Source organism: Lepidochelys kempii, chromosome 24 (assembly GCF_965140265.1).
Source record: "Lepidochelys kempii isolate rLepKem1 chromosome 24, rLepKem1.hap2, whole genome shotgun sequence".
NCBI classification, from domain to species: Eukaryota; Metazoa; Chordata; order Testudines; family Cheloniidae; genus Lepidochelys; species Lepidochelys kempii.
The window spans coordinates 3,693,401-3,708,949 of NC_133279.1; the positions used below are offsets into that span (position 1 = coordinate 3,693,401).

Here is a 15,549-nt window from a genome sequence, read left to right on the forward strand (position 1 = left end):
CAGGGTCCCGGGCAGGCCGGTACAGCTCACACTCAAGCCGGTGCTGCTTGGGCTTCGCTGCTTTCTGTCCCAGAGCCGGCTAGATCGTGGCGAGCTGCAATCACAGCCCAGGACTGCAGTGTGGACGTCTGGACGCTTAGAGGTGGGTGTCGTTAACGCAGCCTCAGCAAACGAGTTCCAGGCCCAAAAGCTGCGAAGGGATTTCACAGCCAGCCCTGTGGCGGACAAACATCCCGTTACTTACAATCAATTAGCCCCAGGACTTGGCCCCACTCCCCCCCCACACCCCACCCCACCCCAGATAAGCCAGTACAGTGAAGAGCTAGCGTGTATAGTGATAAATAGCGTTAAACACGTTCATACCATTCAACAGCACTTCCCCACCCCTCCCGCTGGCCTTCCCCCAAACCTGGGGGGCCTGAGCCCATGAAGCATCCTCCCCCTGAAATAGACACTGCTGCCATCAGTCCTTCAGCCAGCGGGTAACTAATAACTGATGTGTCCACGTCACCTAGCAGGGAGCAGAAGGAGGGTCGCAGTGCCTGGGTGGAGTCTGCTGTAGGAAGAGACATGGGGCAGGGGCCCCCCATCCGCTGAGGTGGAGGGTGTCCTCCATCAGGCCCTTTAGCGTCCGTCTGTCTTTGGCGGGTGAGGAGGCTTCTGGGGAGGCTGAGTCTGAATTGAGGGCCATGCGTGCCCTCCTGCCATTGCTCTCGGGGGGCAAAGGGCAGCGGCCCGGGCCGCCAGCCAGAGCTGAAGGGAGGCTGAAGGGAGCGACTTTCGTGTGACGTTGACAGGGTCTTGGGGAACCCGGTCCCATCCTGACGCCCTTGCCCGAGGGAACAGTACCGCCGAGGCCAGAGGCAGGGAACCTCTCTGTGGTCCCACCACCTCTGTCCCCAGGATGGGGGTGGGATCCTGGCCGTTGCGTCGATGGGGCGAGGGGCAGGCAAGGAGGTGGGAGGAGGATCCCGGTGGGGTTGTCCCGAAGGAAGAGCCGGTTTCCTTGCCCCTCTCTATCCCCGTCCTTAGCCCAGGACGTCCAGGTAGACTGGAGGGGCCTTGACCAGGGCCTGGAGCCGGCTGTGAATCTCCTTAATGTTCTGCCGTTGCTGGGGTTCCCGCTGCCAGCAACCCTGCATTATGTCGTACACCTCCGAGGGGCAGGTTCGGGGCCGCTCCAGCTCCCGGCCCTGCGTGATGCACTCAATGGCCTGCGGAGAAGCGGAAGAGGAGATGAAGTGTCTGGGTTTCAACCCCGCAACGACTTGCCCTGAGCGGAGGACAGGGCCGATGCGCTCTCTCTGCCCAGTAATGAGCTTAGCTATACCATTCCCTCTGGGGGCACAGGATGGTGCTGGGGGTAAGGCACAGGAAGGGGAGTCAGGACTCCCAGGTCCTTTCCCAGCTCTGCTGCTGAGTCCCTTGTCACTTCGCTGCTCTGTGCTTCGGTTTCCCCATCTATAAATTGGTGATGACCCACTCCCTGCCCAATTCCAACCGGCCCTTAACTGTTCTGATCTGGGGGCCATGGGAGTCTGTCCACTGAGGCCAGCAGACTGGGGTGCTTTGTCGTCCTGAGGTGAACAGTGTCATCGACACTAAACCAAGAGACACTGCGACAATCTCCCTTGCACACCGGGCTCCCGCCCCCAGAATCCTCCTGGGCTCAGCAGAAGGGAGAGAAAGAACCATCAGTCGGCTCCCAGGGACTCCCCATCTGCTCTGGGGAACATTAGACTAAGGGATGGGCAAGGAAGCTCTTAGGCCACGCAGTGAGTTCGTTAGGGGCAGGTCAGGTTTCACCCCGGGCCGGCAAATTGAATCAGATCTTTCACGCTTCAGAGAACTGAAATATTGCCCCCCTCATACCCCCACTCCCATAAGCCCCAGAGCCAGGCTGGCCCCTCTCTGCTCAGCCCAAGACATCCCGGAGAGCCGGACCGGCAGGGCCATGTTAGAGGCGGAGGGTATTTTGCCCATATTCCCTGGCATCTCGTCGTGTGAGGATCCTGCAAACTGATCCCCACCCAGTGAAGGTTCTTAGCCCCGATGGACGCAGGGGACGGAAGCTGAGGACACGCAAGCCAGTGGAAGAGCTGGGGATAGGACCCTGAAGTCCTGATCCCCAGTCCCTTGCTCAGGCCCCTAGACTGCACAGTGGAACCCAGGCATCCTGACTCCCGTTCCGCCTCCTCCCAGAGCTGTCGACAGAACCCAGGAGTCACAACTCCCAGCTCCCGGCTGTAACCTCTAGACTGTACTGCCACATGAGGGACAGCATGCTATGGGCTTCCTGCTTTAAGCCATGGGGGATGGGGTCCTCAGTGGGGTCCCCCCTTATTTCTTAGCCCATCTCCTTTCCCCCTAGCTGACTTCTTGGCCATCAGAAAATCAGCAGCTCAAAGACCCTGCTCCCTGGAACTAACCCAGCCGTTCTCCCTGACCCCAGCCGTGGTATTGCCACCCACCCCACACTCGCCGAGCCACCCTTCACCTCAGTGTTGGACAGCTGGTACCAGGGCTGCTTCCCGTAGGTGAAGATCTCCCAGAGAACCACCCCAAAGCTCCAGATGTCACTTTCGGCGGTGAACTTCCTGTAGAGGATGCTCTCCGGGGGCATCCAGCGGATGGGCAGCATGGTGCGTCCGCCCACCTGCCAGAGAGACCAGGGGAGGATGGGTTAGCCAGAGGGGCGGGGAGGCGGGCGGAGCCAGGATATTGCAGCAGGCAGAAAAACAAGAAAGGAAGAGAGAGAAAAAGAAAAAAAAGAGAGAAAAGAAAGAGATGGAAGGAAGTCGTTTGAAAAAGCCAAAGAAAGATGAGAGAGAACGAGATGAGAAAGAAAAAGGTTTGAGACACAGAAAATTAAAGAGAAAAGTTGAGAGAAAGAATGAAAGAGGAAAGAAGGAGAAGGAAGAATGTAAAACAAGGAAAAAGTGGGAAAAGAAAGAAAAGAAAAAACCAAGCAGGAAGAATGACAGAGGGAAGGAGCAGGACAGAAAGAAAAAAGAGAGGGGAGAGAGATGAAAGGGGCGGGGCTGGATTCTCCATTTGCTCACACCAGCGTGAGACCAGAGTCACTCCTGATTTACACCGGCAGAACAGAATCGGGCCCAGAAAGGGGCTCCTTTCATGCCATCTCTCTCTCTCTCCTTTTATTAATCCTTTCACAGCAGCCCATCGGGGGCCCCTCCCCCCCTCCTGGCAGCGCTGCCTTTCCACTCGCTAAGTGCTCTGCGCTCCCTTTTCCATCGCAGGCCCCATTAAATATGCATAGGGGGACTGAGGTGGGGCAGGAGCTAAAAGGGAAAATTGGAAGAGGCCCCTCGGAGCCCCCTGCCTGCCCCAGAGCCCGATCCCAGCAGAGCTCTCGAGGAGATGGATGGGTCTCTCCTCCAGCTGGCCGGGCACATGGCTTGCGATGCGTTTGCTCCGAGAAGCCTCACTCTTCCCGTGCATTGGTTACGCCGGGGCAGCTAGCGACTGACACTGCACTTTCAAGCAACGGGGGAGAGTGGGCTGGGGTCTTCGAGGGAAGCACTGTCTCTAGTTAACGAAGCACAGGAGGGGAAAGCCCTCCACTGGCACTGAACATAGCCTCACGGACCTGGGCAGAGGGGTGCTTGGGAAACGGGGGGCAAAGAATTGGCTGATGGGATCCCTAATGGGGTTCAAACACAGGACCTACAAAGCACAGATTTCTATCAGAGTAACTCTGATAGCTGGCAGCAGTAGTAGGCTGTTATCCTTTATATGGCCCAGCCACTGAATTCCATTAGCTGGTAGCATTAGGCTGTCATCTATACAGACCAGCCACTGAACTCCATTAGCTGGCAGTAATTGTAGGCTGTTATCCTCTATATGGACCAGCCTCTGAGCTCCACTAGCTGGCAGCAGCAGTAGGCTGTTATCCTCTAAGTGGCAGTGAGGGGGATGAGACACAGACATTGACAGTGAGTTACGAGGCAACTTGCGTTTTCTCCCAAGTGTTGAGGCCTGAGCCTTGACCCCAAACCTGATGGGGCCTAATCGGAAGGGAGACAGGCACTGAGGAGGGGCGGGCAGAGGAGACACTGGGAGACCGTGACAGCGGTAGGAGTTTGGAGACCAGGGACATGGCCACCCTTGTCAAGGGAGGGACAGACACAGCTCTCTGAGAGCGCTCTGCCAGCCCAGGCCAGTAGCATCCACTCCTGCTGCGCCCACTGGCACCGACGGAAAGGCCCTGATTGACTCTGCGAGGCTGTGGATTGGGCCCTGGGCAGGTTTGGCAGCAGACTCAGGCCCTTGCCCCGCCCCGGGAGCTCACCCGGTAGTAGTCCGTGCTGTAGATGTCCCGGGACATGCCGAAGTCCCCAATCTTCACCACCAGGCTGCGGCCCACCAGACAGTTGCGCGTGGCCAGGTCGCGGTGGACGAAGTGGAGCGAGGCCAGGTAGACCATGCCCGAGGCGATCTGGGTGGCGATCTGCAACATCTGGCTCAGGGTCAGCTGCCCGAAAGACTGGCCGTTCCCATTATCCAGGATCTTGGCATCTGGCCCGTGGGATCTGGGCAGGGCAAGGGCGGGCTGTGGTGAGGCCAGGCTCAAGTGGACCGGAACCGACCCGATTCTTCAGAGTCGGGCTCTGAATCACTCTAGGCCACGGCGGAAGTGCAAGCGGTCCTGGGTGCGGCCAGACCGAGGTGCCACCAAGGCCCGAGGCCCGGGCACCAGCAGGGAACTGACGAGGAGGGACGTGCCCAGGTGATCCCAGCAGGCGACCCACGCACTGCACGGCAGAGAAAGGGGAACCCCCTCCAGCCCCCAAGAGTCCTGCCAATATGACCCTGGGGGGGGTGGGGAATTCCTTCCCGAGGGCAGGTGTGAGCATGTGTAAGCTTGAGGGCATGTCTGTGAGTTGATGTGTGTATTGGCGTGTCTATGAATGTATCCATGTGAGGGTGTGTATGGGGGAGGGGGTTATGGGGTGTGTGTTTGGGCGAGGGAGGGGGGGTTTGGGTGTCTGAGGATGTGGGGCTAGCCCAGCTCCCTGCCCCCCACACAAGCCTGTGGGGCTGGGATTTGAGGTGCAGACCCAGCCGGCAGGGTGGGGGGGTGGGGTGGGGCACGGGGGATACCTTCCCCCTCTCCCAGCCAGGTGCCCGCACTCACGGGGCTCGTTTGATGCCAAGTGCTGCTGACAGCCTGGGCAAGGAGGCCGGGGACAGGCCCGCGCGGCTCCGGGGAAGCAGAACCATTAATGCCAAGTCCCATAACAATAATCATCAAAGGCAGGTCTCAGAGCTCATCCCGCGGACGCTAAGCGATGCCGCTGGCAGGGCCCCGTCTAGTGCCAATACCTCGGGGGCCAATCGAAAAGTCTCTGCTTATTCCAGCTGATGGCCAATCTCCCTCTATTTCAGCCTCTCAGACAGCTAATCTAATCAATATTGCAAGGAGGCCGCATTAGCAGGGCCCGCTGTCTGAGCTGCCGCGGTAATGGAGCAGGGGGGCGGGGGGACTCCAAGGCAGGGACCGCCATAACGGGGCGAATAATCCCGAGTCACGGGCCAGGCAGGGCTCGGTGGGAGCCTGGAGAAGTGGCGGTGTGTCGCTCGGCCTGTCTCCGAGTGTGGAGTGCGTGTGTGGCGCAGGCCGACTTGCGTGTGTTGTGATGCCATGCTTGGCACCCCGGCCCCTGGGGGTCACCAAACAGCCCCCAACGCTTCAGGGGAAGGGGAGCAGGGCTTCGAGGGGAGACAACCAAGAGCCCTTGTGAGGATCAAGGTGTGTGTGTGTGTGGGGTGGGGGGGGTGACAGTGTATTATTTAAAGGGCGGATGGGGCATGTGTTCCCCACCCCATGGCGGACTGTCAGGGCTGTCCCCCCACTTTGGCCTCCCCGCCCCTCCCTGGCTTCTGCCTCCCATCACCTTGCCACTCCCATTCTCCACATCCTGGCTCCCCCCACAGCTTCATCCACCCTCCCGAACCTCCAGCCCCCCAGCTCATTTCAGGCTCCATATATCGCCCCAGCTGCATCTCAGCTGACCCAATGGGCCACGTCTCTCCGCGCTCTCGCCCCGGCTTCTCTCCCCACACTGGGCGCAAGATCCTTCCCCCTTGCAGCCTGGGTCGCCCCACCCCCAGCAATTCCTGAATCCTGGGTGAAAACCACCTCTCACAACTGACCCTTCGCTCCTCGGCCTCCCTCTGGTGCTGGAGCGCGACGGGGCACCTTGTTCACCGCATGTGGGGCTGACACAACAGACTTTTGGGGCTGCATGCAGGGGCCGTGCCAGAGGGGGCCAAGGATGGGGAGGGGTGTGCTGGGGGAAGGATACCGTACTCTGGCTATTCTGGGCTGCTGGATGGTACCTCAGACTGGAGGGAAGTTAGAGCAGCCCGACTGGCTGCTCTAATCTACGCCAGGGGCAGAAGCAGCCCAGAGCCACCCCATCCCCTGCCCCGTGCTGGCTGCCGGCCGGGCCCCACCTGAGGAAGCGGTTGAGGTCTCCGTGTTTCATGTATTCGAAGACCATGACGAGGGGTTCGCCGTCCGTGCACACCCCATAGAACCGGACAATGTGCTCATGCTGCAGCACCGTCAGCAGCTCCGCTTCCCGCTGGAAATCCAGCCGGGCGCTCTCCGTCGCCTCCTTCAGGGCCTGCAGGCGGGGAGACGGGCTCAGAGAGGGCAGGGTGAGCACCGGGGCTGGGGTCCCCGGGGGCATGGCGGTGGCCGGGCTTCCTGCTGCTGCTGACCCTGGGCAAGTCGTTTCATCTTTCTGGGCCCCAGTCCCCAGGTGTGACACGGGGAACAAACCTGCCTAGTTAGACTGTAAACGCTGCAGGGCAGGGATTTTCTCTCCCCTAGCGTCCGTGCAGCGCCTGGCACAACGGGGCCCTGATTTCAGCCATGTGCTGCAGTACTGCAGCACTCAGAGAGCTGCCTCTGGCTCCATCCCCTCTAACTGCCAGGAGGACTGAGTGGGCCAGTCGCCGTTCGTGTGGGACTGTCCCCATCACAGCTGGGAAAGAACCGGGGCCCATTTGGGTCTCACCTAGAGCTAGAACCACCGGGGCGAATTTGGATCTGATCTTCAAAGGGGTCTGGACTGGGCCCCCAATCAATACATTGGCATGCGGCTATACACTCACCAGTGCCCCCTACTGGATGGAATCAGAACTCCTCAAAAGTGTGTCATATGGCCTATACTGCTGACAGCAAATGGCGATTCTCCCATAGCTCAGGAGGATCTGGGTTCTAGCCCCACCCTGCCTGTCATGAGTGGCTGCCACTTGCAGCATGTTGACAGCCATGAGGCCCCCAGGTGGATCCTGGGATCCCCCCCACCCCCGTGGAGGTTTCCCTGGGAGGAGGGGACGGGGTTACCTTGACGGCCACAAGCATCTTCTCCTGCTCGGGGATGAGGTTGTAGCACTCAGCCAGGAAGACCTTCCCGAAGGCCCCTTCCCCCAGCTCCCACTTCAGCACGATGTCCCTGCGCTTGATGTGGTGGACGCCTGCAAGGAGTAAGGGCTGAGCTAAGCGTCCCCCCCACCCCACACACACACACACACCCCACGTAGGGGCGGGGCGGAGCTGGGCGGGGAGCAGCTGTCTCTTGGGGCGGGGATCTGGAAGGGAAAGAGGGCCAGGGAGGCAGGGCAGGCTGGGGGAGGGTTGAATTTGGAAAAAGGGGGAGCTGGGGGCTCCAGTCAGGAGGAGGAGGAGGAGAGAAGTCAGAGGGATCTGGCTGCATGAGAGGTGGGGTGGGGTCTGGGGCTCTTCCGGGGAGAGTAGTGAGGGATCTGGTTAGGAGAACTGGAGGGGCCAAGAAGAAGGTCCAGGTGGGAGGGGCCAAGGGATCCAGGTGGGAGGAAGCAGCTCTGAACCCCTAGATTCCCCTGCCCCCTTCCTTTGCTTTTTCTTCGACAGGGAGTCCTGGACTGGCTGTCAACACCCCGACCCATGGCCAACCAGGGGCTGGACGTCCGTGCGTGGGCGTGTGTGCACCTTTCCCCTGTTAAGAACCCAGAGGGGCCCCACGCACGGGGCAGGGAATGCCAGTGAGTCCCGCGTCACTGCACCCATTTACACCCCTGGGTACCCACGTCCTTTCCAGCCCCTCCACCCCTGGGACCCGCCCTGCCCCTCCTTAGCCCTCTGGGAGCCCCCCCAGTCCTCCCTTAATCCTCCCCAGAACCCACTCTGCCCCTCCGGACCCGCCCTACCCCCCTCCGGCCCTTACACGTGTCGCAGAAGTACTGCGGGTTCTCAATGAAGTTGGTTTTCAGCCCCTCCAGCTTGCTCTCAGCTGAAGACTGGGGGCTGCTGCTCAAGTTCATGAAGTGCAAGGACATGGCCAGGTCATCGTCCTGGGCCAGCACGGCCGCCCCTGCGTGGGACAGAGGAGAGATGTCAGTCTCCAGCAGCCCCCTGCTCTAGCTGCCCCCCCACCCCCCGCCACCGCTGGGGGGTGGACAGCGGGGAGCAGTGAGCAGAGCGGGTAGCTTTGCAGTAATTACCAAGGGGGCTGTCCCTGCGCTCCCCACCCCAGCAGGCATCTTCATCAAAGATCCAGCAGCAGGGCCGAGAGATCTGATGGCTCCCAGCCCAACGGGGCACAGACAGGGATGGGGAGGGCCGGGCACTGGGGTGCTAAAATCCTGCTCCTCCTGGAGCTGCTGAAAGCAGTTGCCCATCAATGCCCGGGTGCCCTGGGGTCACAGGTGGGGGTGCCCGCCTGGCTCCAGCCTAGGGGAAGATGAAAACCCTCCCAGCCGGTCTCTCCTTAGGTCCCCCGAGCCTACCTTTGGGGAGCCCTCTGCAAAGTGAGTGAGGGTCACTCTGTGGCAGCCTCTGACCCCATTTTAGCCCCTGCAGGGGAATTGATCCTGGCCCTAGTGCAAGGAGCGACAGGGGAAGGCAATGCTCCCAGAGCTGTTCCAGGCATGGGTTAAAGCAGCCTCGGCTGTTGCCACACCTAGTGTAGACGGGGCTCCCCTGGGCTTGCTCTTGATTACCCTAGTTGAGGGCCCGGCCCGACTCACACTACGACGAGCAGGACCAAATCTGTGCTGTGGGGCCTGAGCGGCAGAGAGGGGCCCGTGGGAAGGGATCTCGGCTCGCCAAGCAGGAACCCGGATTTGGTCTGAGAATCCGGCACCCTCACTTACAGGGACATGGTACACGCACCACACAGCCCGGTGCCCGGTGTGGCAACAAGCTCAGTAAGGGCCCTGTGGCCGACCCACTTAGGGATAACAGCCTACTACTGCTACCACTCCGCGGAGTTAGTCCTTCGGCTCAAGCGGCAGAGGCCTGTGACGCCAGCCCTGACGTTCACAGCGTTGGTGGGCCAGGAGGAGGGGGTTGCAGTGGCCACGGGGACTTACGGTTCATGCCGAACTTGGAATGCCGCCCGCATTTGTTGAGCACCATCAGCATGATGGAGAGGAAGAGGCAGGCGAAGACAGCCAGTGCCACCGCCACAGAGACCTGGAGAGAGGGGGGAGACACGGCTCAGTCCACGGGGCCGGAGGGCGATCCGGGCTTGGCTTCGGACCCAGACTCCTGGTGCCCGAGGGCTGGGATCCCGGGGCACGAACTGGCCCATCGCAGAGGTAAAGGCCCAGCTGCCATTTATGGGCCCCCCCATCCACCTCAGGGGAGGTTGGACCCAGGGCTTTGGTGATGCAAAATCATTATGGCCACCAGCAGGGCAGAGAACATGCCACGTGGCATAAGCCACTGAAGGCCTCTGCCCTGCCCCAGCAGCTGCCACCTGAGGGCCTCAGAGCCCTTGACAGTTATTAACTAAGCCCCGCAAGCCACCTGGAAGGTGAGTCAATGTCACAACCCCCATTTCTCAGAGTGGGAAACTGAGGCACAGAGAGGGGAAGTGACTTGCCCAAGCTCATCCAGGGTATTGATAGCGGAGGTCAGAAGAGAACCCAGGAGTCCTGGGTCTTGTCTCTCTGTGCCTCAGTTTCCCCACCTGTGAAGTGGGGGTAATGATACTGACCCACCTCATAGGGGGCTTTATTCGTTCATGTTTGCCAAGGACAGTGAGCTTCTTCCAGAAAGGTGCAATAGACCCTACGGTGATGTGTGCCCCGTCCTCATGCTGCAACAAAGGCAGGAATATTCTTGGTTACCTCTGTCCCTCCCCCGTCCCCCAAATCCGCTTTCCCAGAGCTCACCCCAAACATGTGCTCTTCTGATGTTTCCACCGGCCCGTCCAGCGTGCTGTTCCCCTTGCCTGCAGCAGGGAGAAAGGCAGCAGTGTTAGCTTAGTCTGAGAGACAGAAGCAAACTGCAAAATTCAGGGCTGGATCTCAAAGCTTCCAGAGTTTTATTTTGGGGTAGCAGTGATGAGTGTGGGATTTGGAGTGGGGCTAGTTGCAAAATCTGGGGGTTCAGACGTTAAGCACCCCTTTCAGGGGGCAGGGATACGGGGTATGGGCCCCACAGAACTTCCCCAAAGGCCCATCCTCTCTCCTGTGCAATGCTGGAGGATGATCTGCAAGATGCCTGCTTCCACTTGAACCACGGAGCCAGATCACAGGGCCAGCCAGTGCCAGGACGGGAGACGGCACTAGTCACACACCCCTCTGTGCACCTGGCTGCTGCAGAACCTCCCAGGTGCATCCAGGTAAGACCCCCCCCCCCTAGGTTATGCCCTAAAGATCCTGTCAGTTTCACCGGAAGGCAGCCCTGGCATGGAGGACAAGCTACCCAAGGCCCTGGTTGAATTAATTCAGCCTCTCACACCATAGATCCTCCGGCTTCTCCTACCGAAAGAGGGGTTGGTAATGGGGCAAAGGGAAGGGTCTAGAGCAGGCAGGCGCGATGCAGCCCTGCTGGGGTGTGTAGGGTTCTGGGGCTCCCAACGCCCAGGGTGGACAGAGCCACTCAGGCATCTCTGACAAAGAAGCAGCTGCCCCCTAGGAAATACTCACCCACCGGAGGCAGGGACACTGCGGCAGCGGGGCAAACAGGGAGGAAAAGTATTGTTACTCTCTGTACAGCATCAGCACCAGTTCCCTGGACCCCTGCCCTGGCCACCCCACCCTCTGCCCTAAGCAGGCCAAATCCAGTGCCGGCAGCCCCTCAGCCTGGATCCAATCCGGATCAGAGTACCCCTCTGCTGGCTTTTTGTTCAGCCCAAACCCAGGGCCTGAATGTCCTTCCACTCCGGTGTAAGTCTGGAGCGACACCCAATGGAGTGACTCTGGTGTAAAACCAGTGTGAACAGGAGAAGACTCAGACACACCAAGACCCCAGCTGAATCACGCCCCAGCCCGGAAGCAGAGTGGGGTGGGGGAGTCGGACATAGCGCTCCAATCCCAAGGCTGCCCTGCCCCTCATGAACTCGTTGGTGAGAAGCGAGTGCCGGGGGGAGCGGTGGCATTAAACACCCACGTGGCCCCGGTGCTATTGGCTGCTCCAGGGAGGGGCCAGATTTGGCCCCTCTAGCTTCAGTCTTGACCCATCTCGACAAATAACCTTCAAGATCTTTTATGGAGCCTTGCGGAGGGCAAGAGCAACCCCGTAATGGAGTATTATTATTAGGGGGCATTGCTAGAGCATGGAGGAGATCAGGGCCCCGTCGTGCCGGGCACGGCACAGACACGGTCTGAAATGGGTGGGAGGGGAAACTGAGGCACAGAGCAGGGACTTGCCCAAGGTCACAGGGCAGGGCAGTGGCAGAGCCAGAAACCTGTTCCTGCTATTCCTCCCCATCCTTAGTACTCGCCCTGGGGTGGGGGGAAGGCTCTGTTCCCAGCCCAGCAGGGTTATTAGCACCCAGGGCGGGGAAGGGGAGCTGTACCAACAATCGGCTCCTCGGGGTTGAAGCTGAAGGGGTTGTCCATGAAGCGTCCGGGGACGGTGCGGGCGTCGACGCCCAGCGAGTTGCGGGCCAGCAGCGTGTAGTTCCCATTGTTGACGTGCGTGGGCCGGTTTAGCTGCAGGCAGCCATGCGCCACAGTGGAGTTGTGCTCGTACTCCACGATCTTGGTGTGGATGTACTGCCCTTCCACCAGGGCGGAGCCGTTGAACAGCCACCGGAGGGCCGGGCTCGGGTTGCCATCCACCGAGAAGGGGATGCACCAGTAGTGCTGGGGAATGGCTTCCTGCAGGTCCAGGATCACGGCGGGGACTGCGAGCAGAGACGACAAACAGGGCCTCAGGCCGGCACCTTGGCCCAGGGCCCAAAGGCAGGGGGCACAGTCACTAACCCAACCACACGCCCGCCGGGCAGCCGGGGTTACGGATTCCCAAAGGGGAGCTCCCCTTAGAGATCGTCCACGCTGCCGCTGGGAACGAGCCTCCCAGACGGGTGCTAGAGGGGCTCGAGCTCACGTGCTAAAAGTAGCAGCCTGGATATTCCAGCTTGGGTGCCCAAGCCCTCCTGAGTCAGGGCTAGAACATCCAGCCTGCTAATTTTAGTGCACTAGCCTCAGCCTTGTTAGCACAAGACCGCCTGCCTAGGCCGTGGGGCTCGCTTGCAGCTGCAAAGTAGCCAGATGCAGAGTCTCTGCAGGAAGCAACCAGATGGCCCCCCTGCCACCCAGGATTAGAACCTGCGACCTGTAGCTCCAAAGCACAAACCACTAGCATTTAAGCTAAAGGAGCCCTCTCCTGCCCCCTGATCTCTGACATCCTCTGTGGGTAGCCACAAAAGTGTGGCGCGTGTGTGTACACACACACACACTCACATTCTCTCTCGCTCTCGGAGATTTTCAAAGCCGCCTAAGGGATTTAGACACATCCCGATCCCCTAGGCAATGCTAAAAGCCTCAGCCAGAGTTTACAGCCTCTGCCTCGCAATCTACGTGCACCTCGTGCAGTGGCGTGGGGGCTTGGAAGGAAAGAGCTGCTGGGTCCGAGCCCCCTTGGCCCTGTTGGTCTCGGGACAGAGCCCCAGAAACTGACCTGGCTGCTGGGAAAACTGGCTTCTCAGCCGTGAACAGGGCAAACGTCTCACTCTTAGGTTCAACCGCCATCGTCGCATCTGAGCCCCTCCCCGATCTCGGTCGTACTTATCCAGACAGCACCCCTGTGAGGCAGAGCTATCAGCTTCATGTCAAACATGGGAAATTGAGGCACAGAGCGACGAAGGGGTGATTGCAGCCCACGCAGACGAAGCTTTGATTTAGCCACATCGAACAACAATGGCTGAGAGGCCATGACAGCTTCATAGCCGATGTTCCTGGAGCTAGCTAGATCCAAACGACCTCAGGTATGTCTCCACAGGCTGCAGTGCTGACAGACCCTAAGTGACTCGCCCAAGGTCATTCCGGGAGCCTGTGGCAGAGTACAGACTTGAACCCAGGTCTCCCTAGCCACCGGGCCGTCCTCGCTCTCGTAAACCCTGCCTCCAGCTACCCAGTCAGATCCGCGTCCCGCTTACAAGTGACATTCAGCTGCACAGCTTCCTCGCTGGGGCCTGCCTCGTTCTCAGCCCAGCAGGTGATGTCTTTTCGGTTAAAGCCGGAGGAGACGTTGAAGATCTGCAGGGTGATTTCCGAGTCCGATTTCTGTGGGGACAGAGAGAGCAAGAGAGAGCGCTCAGCCTGCTATGACACCAGAGCCGTGACGCACTCTGATCTGTAGCCCCCTGCATGGAAGGGCCATTCAAAAGCTCATGCCTGACAGGGAAAAGCCTGAACTATGGGAGAATCTCCATTTGCTGCCACCAGTGTAGGGACTTGGACATGCTGCCATGTTATTCTGACACCAGCCTGCAGAGGGCAAGGGCAGCACAAGTGAACTGGGTGCAAATATCCCTCTTTCTGCAGGATTTAGGCCAATCGCTTGTACTAAACACCCCATGGCCTGTCCTCGCTCATAAAAAGGACAAGGCAGCAGGGTCTAGTGGTTGGAGAATCGGCCTGGGGCTCAGGACACTTGGGTTCTGTTCACTGCCTGCTGCATGACCATGAGCAAATCACTCTCCCACCCCTGCCGCTGATTCGCCTCCTGCCCCTTGTCTAGCCTGCAACCTCTGCAGGACTGGCGCTCTCCTTCACAACATGTACGTACAGCACCTGGCGCAACCGGGCCCTGATCTGGGTCACTGTGTGCTACTGCTATACTGACCCTATAACTGTTATTTGTGGTGTACTAGCTCCCAAAGGCATGGAGTCAGACCCCAGTGTCTTAAGTGCTTGGCACCCTTCTAAGTAGAAATGTACCATGGGAGCTCCCCTCACAGGATCCCTGCTGTTCAATATTTGCGGAGAGGCAGTTTGGGGGTGGGGGTGGCTGGCATTCAAAATACTGAGGCCCTAGAGTACTTAGCAGGCACCACCCAGCTAAGGAATCCTTCATTAACAAAGGATAACAATCCCCTATGGGGGAAACTGAGGCACAGAGCAGTCCTACAGTCCATCACTGGCAGGGCCAAGATTAGAAGTCAGCCAGTGCAAGGCTCTGCACCATAGGCACCTGCCACTACACCGCACTGGTTTGCTGGGGACGTGGCTTCCAGCCGCTGGGCCGTGCTGCTGCAGCGAAGGGGCAGTTTTGTCCGGCAACACACAGCGAGCTGGCGAGCAGGGAGCTACATTTAAACGGGGCTCAGCTTCAGGCCTCCCAAAGGGTTTCCGTGGGGCACCCCCGGTCTCTGGGGCCATGAGGGGTGGACATTTTTTCAGTGCAACTTTCTTCCTTGAAAAATGTGGCTGTTTCAAATTTTCTCCCTAAAATTGGAAATTTTAGATAGGGGGTGGGGAGGGAAATCACAATTTTCCCTGGGCTGTGGACCGTTTCGACAGAAAGTTTTCAACCAGCCTCAGTGGGGACCACCCAGGGCCGGCCGTTGTCCCTCTGAGCCCCAAACCATAGCGCCCGTATTGTCTTTGCCTTGGTGATGACGGGGGGCTCGGGTCCCAAGTCGGGGACGATCCAGCGCCCGTGTGCCCGCGGCTCGCCCGTGAAGTGGCACGTTAGGTTCACGCTCTCGCCCTGCTGCACCGGCACGCCCTGGTACTCAATCCAGATCTCTGGCGGGTCTGCCAAAGAGAGGGGAGGAGAACGAGACGTTGGCGCTGCTCTGACCCCCAGGCGCTGCCTTTCGGGGGAGAGGGGCCAGGGAGAGCCAATGGCCAGAGACTGGAAGGACCCGGGAGCCGATCCCAGCCGGACCTCTGGAGAATCCAGCCCGGGTGTCTCCGAGCCTGGTACCTGCTGGGACAGAACGCTGCGGGTTCGGCCAGCACCGTGGGGGGTGGTGCTCACATGGGTGCCGAAGCTCAGGGGCTTCATGGGGTGCCTTGAATTAGCAAACCCCAAAGCACCACAGTGGGCTCCAGAGGGAACCCTGGGGCCCGGCCCCTGTTGGAAACTCGACTCACTCTCCGTGACCCCAGCGGGTCATTTGATTTCCCCTTGCTTCTGGGACCCCTGAGGAGATCAGGGCCCTGGGTGGGGCGGGGAAGCGCCATCAACAGGCAGTTAGACAGGCAAGAAGGGAGAGCAGGTTGGGTCCTCGGCCGGAGTCAACTGGCACCACACGGGCTGAGACACGTGCCGGCTGTGATGCCCGTGCC

The 15,549-nt window shown here is 59.7% G+C and overlaps 1 protein-coding gene across 1 annotated transcript in view; it reads right to left on the reverse strand.

The window, feature by feature from the left end:
• Positions 1–339: 339 nt before the first annotated feature.
• The window catches only part of NTRK1 (neurotrophic receptor tyrosine kinase 1), a 29,376-nt gene continuing 14,166 nt past the window's right edge, over positions 340–15,549 (reverse strand). The window contains exons 6-17 of the mRNA XM_073323484.1: positions 14,864–15,012; positions 13,410–13,536; positions 11,826–12,155; positions 10,954–10,971; positions 10,195–10,253; positions 9,388–9,490; positions 8,241–8,387; positions 7,382–7,512; positions 6,481–6,653; positions 4,313–4,553; positions 2,498–2,656; positions 340–1,214 (exon numbers count right to left, since the gene is read on the reverse strand). Of these exons, the coding sequence (XP_073179585.1) occupies positions 1,029–1,214; positions 2,498–2,656; positions 4,313–4,553; positions 6,481–6,653; positions 7,382–7,512; positions 8,241–8,387; positions 9,388–9,490; positions 10,195–10,253; positions 10,954–10,971; positions 11,826–12,155; positions 13,410–13,536; positions 14,864–15,012 (1,823 nt within the window). The 3' untranslated portion in view covers positions 340–1,028. The remainder of the gene's footprint in view (positions 1,215–2,497; positions 2,657–4,312; positions 4,554–6,480; positions 6,654–7,381; positions 7,513–8,240; positions 8,388–9,387; positions 9,491–10,194; positions 10,254–10,953; positions 10,972–11,825; positions 12,156–13,409; positions 13,537–14,863; positions 15,013–15,549) is intronic.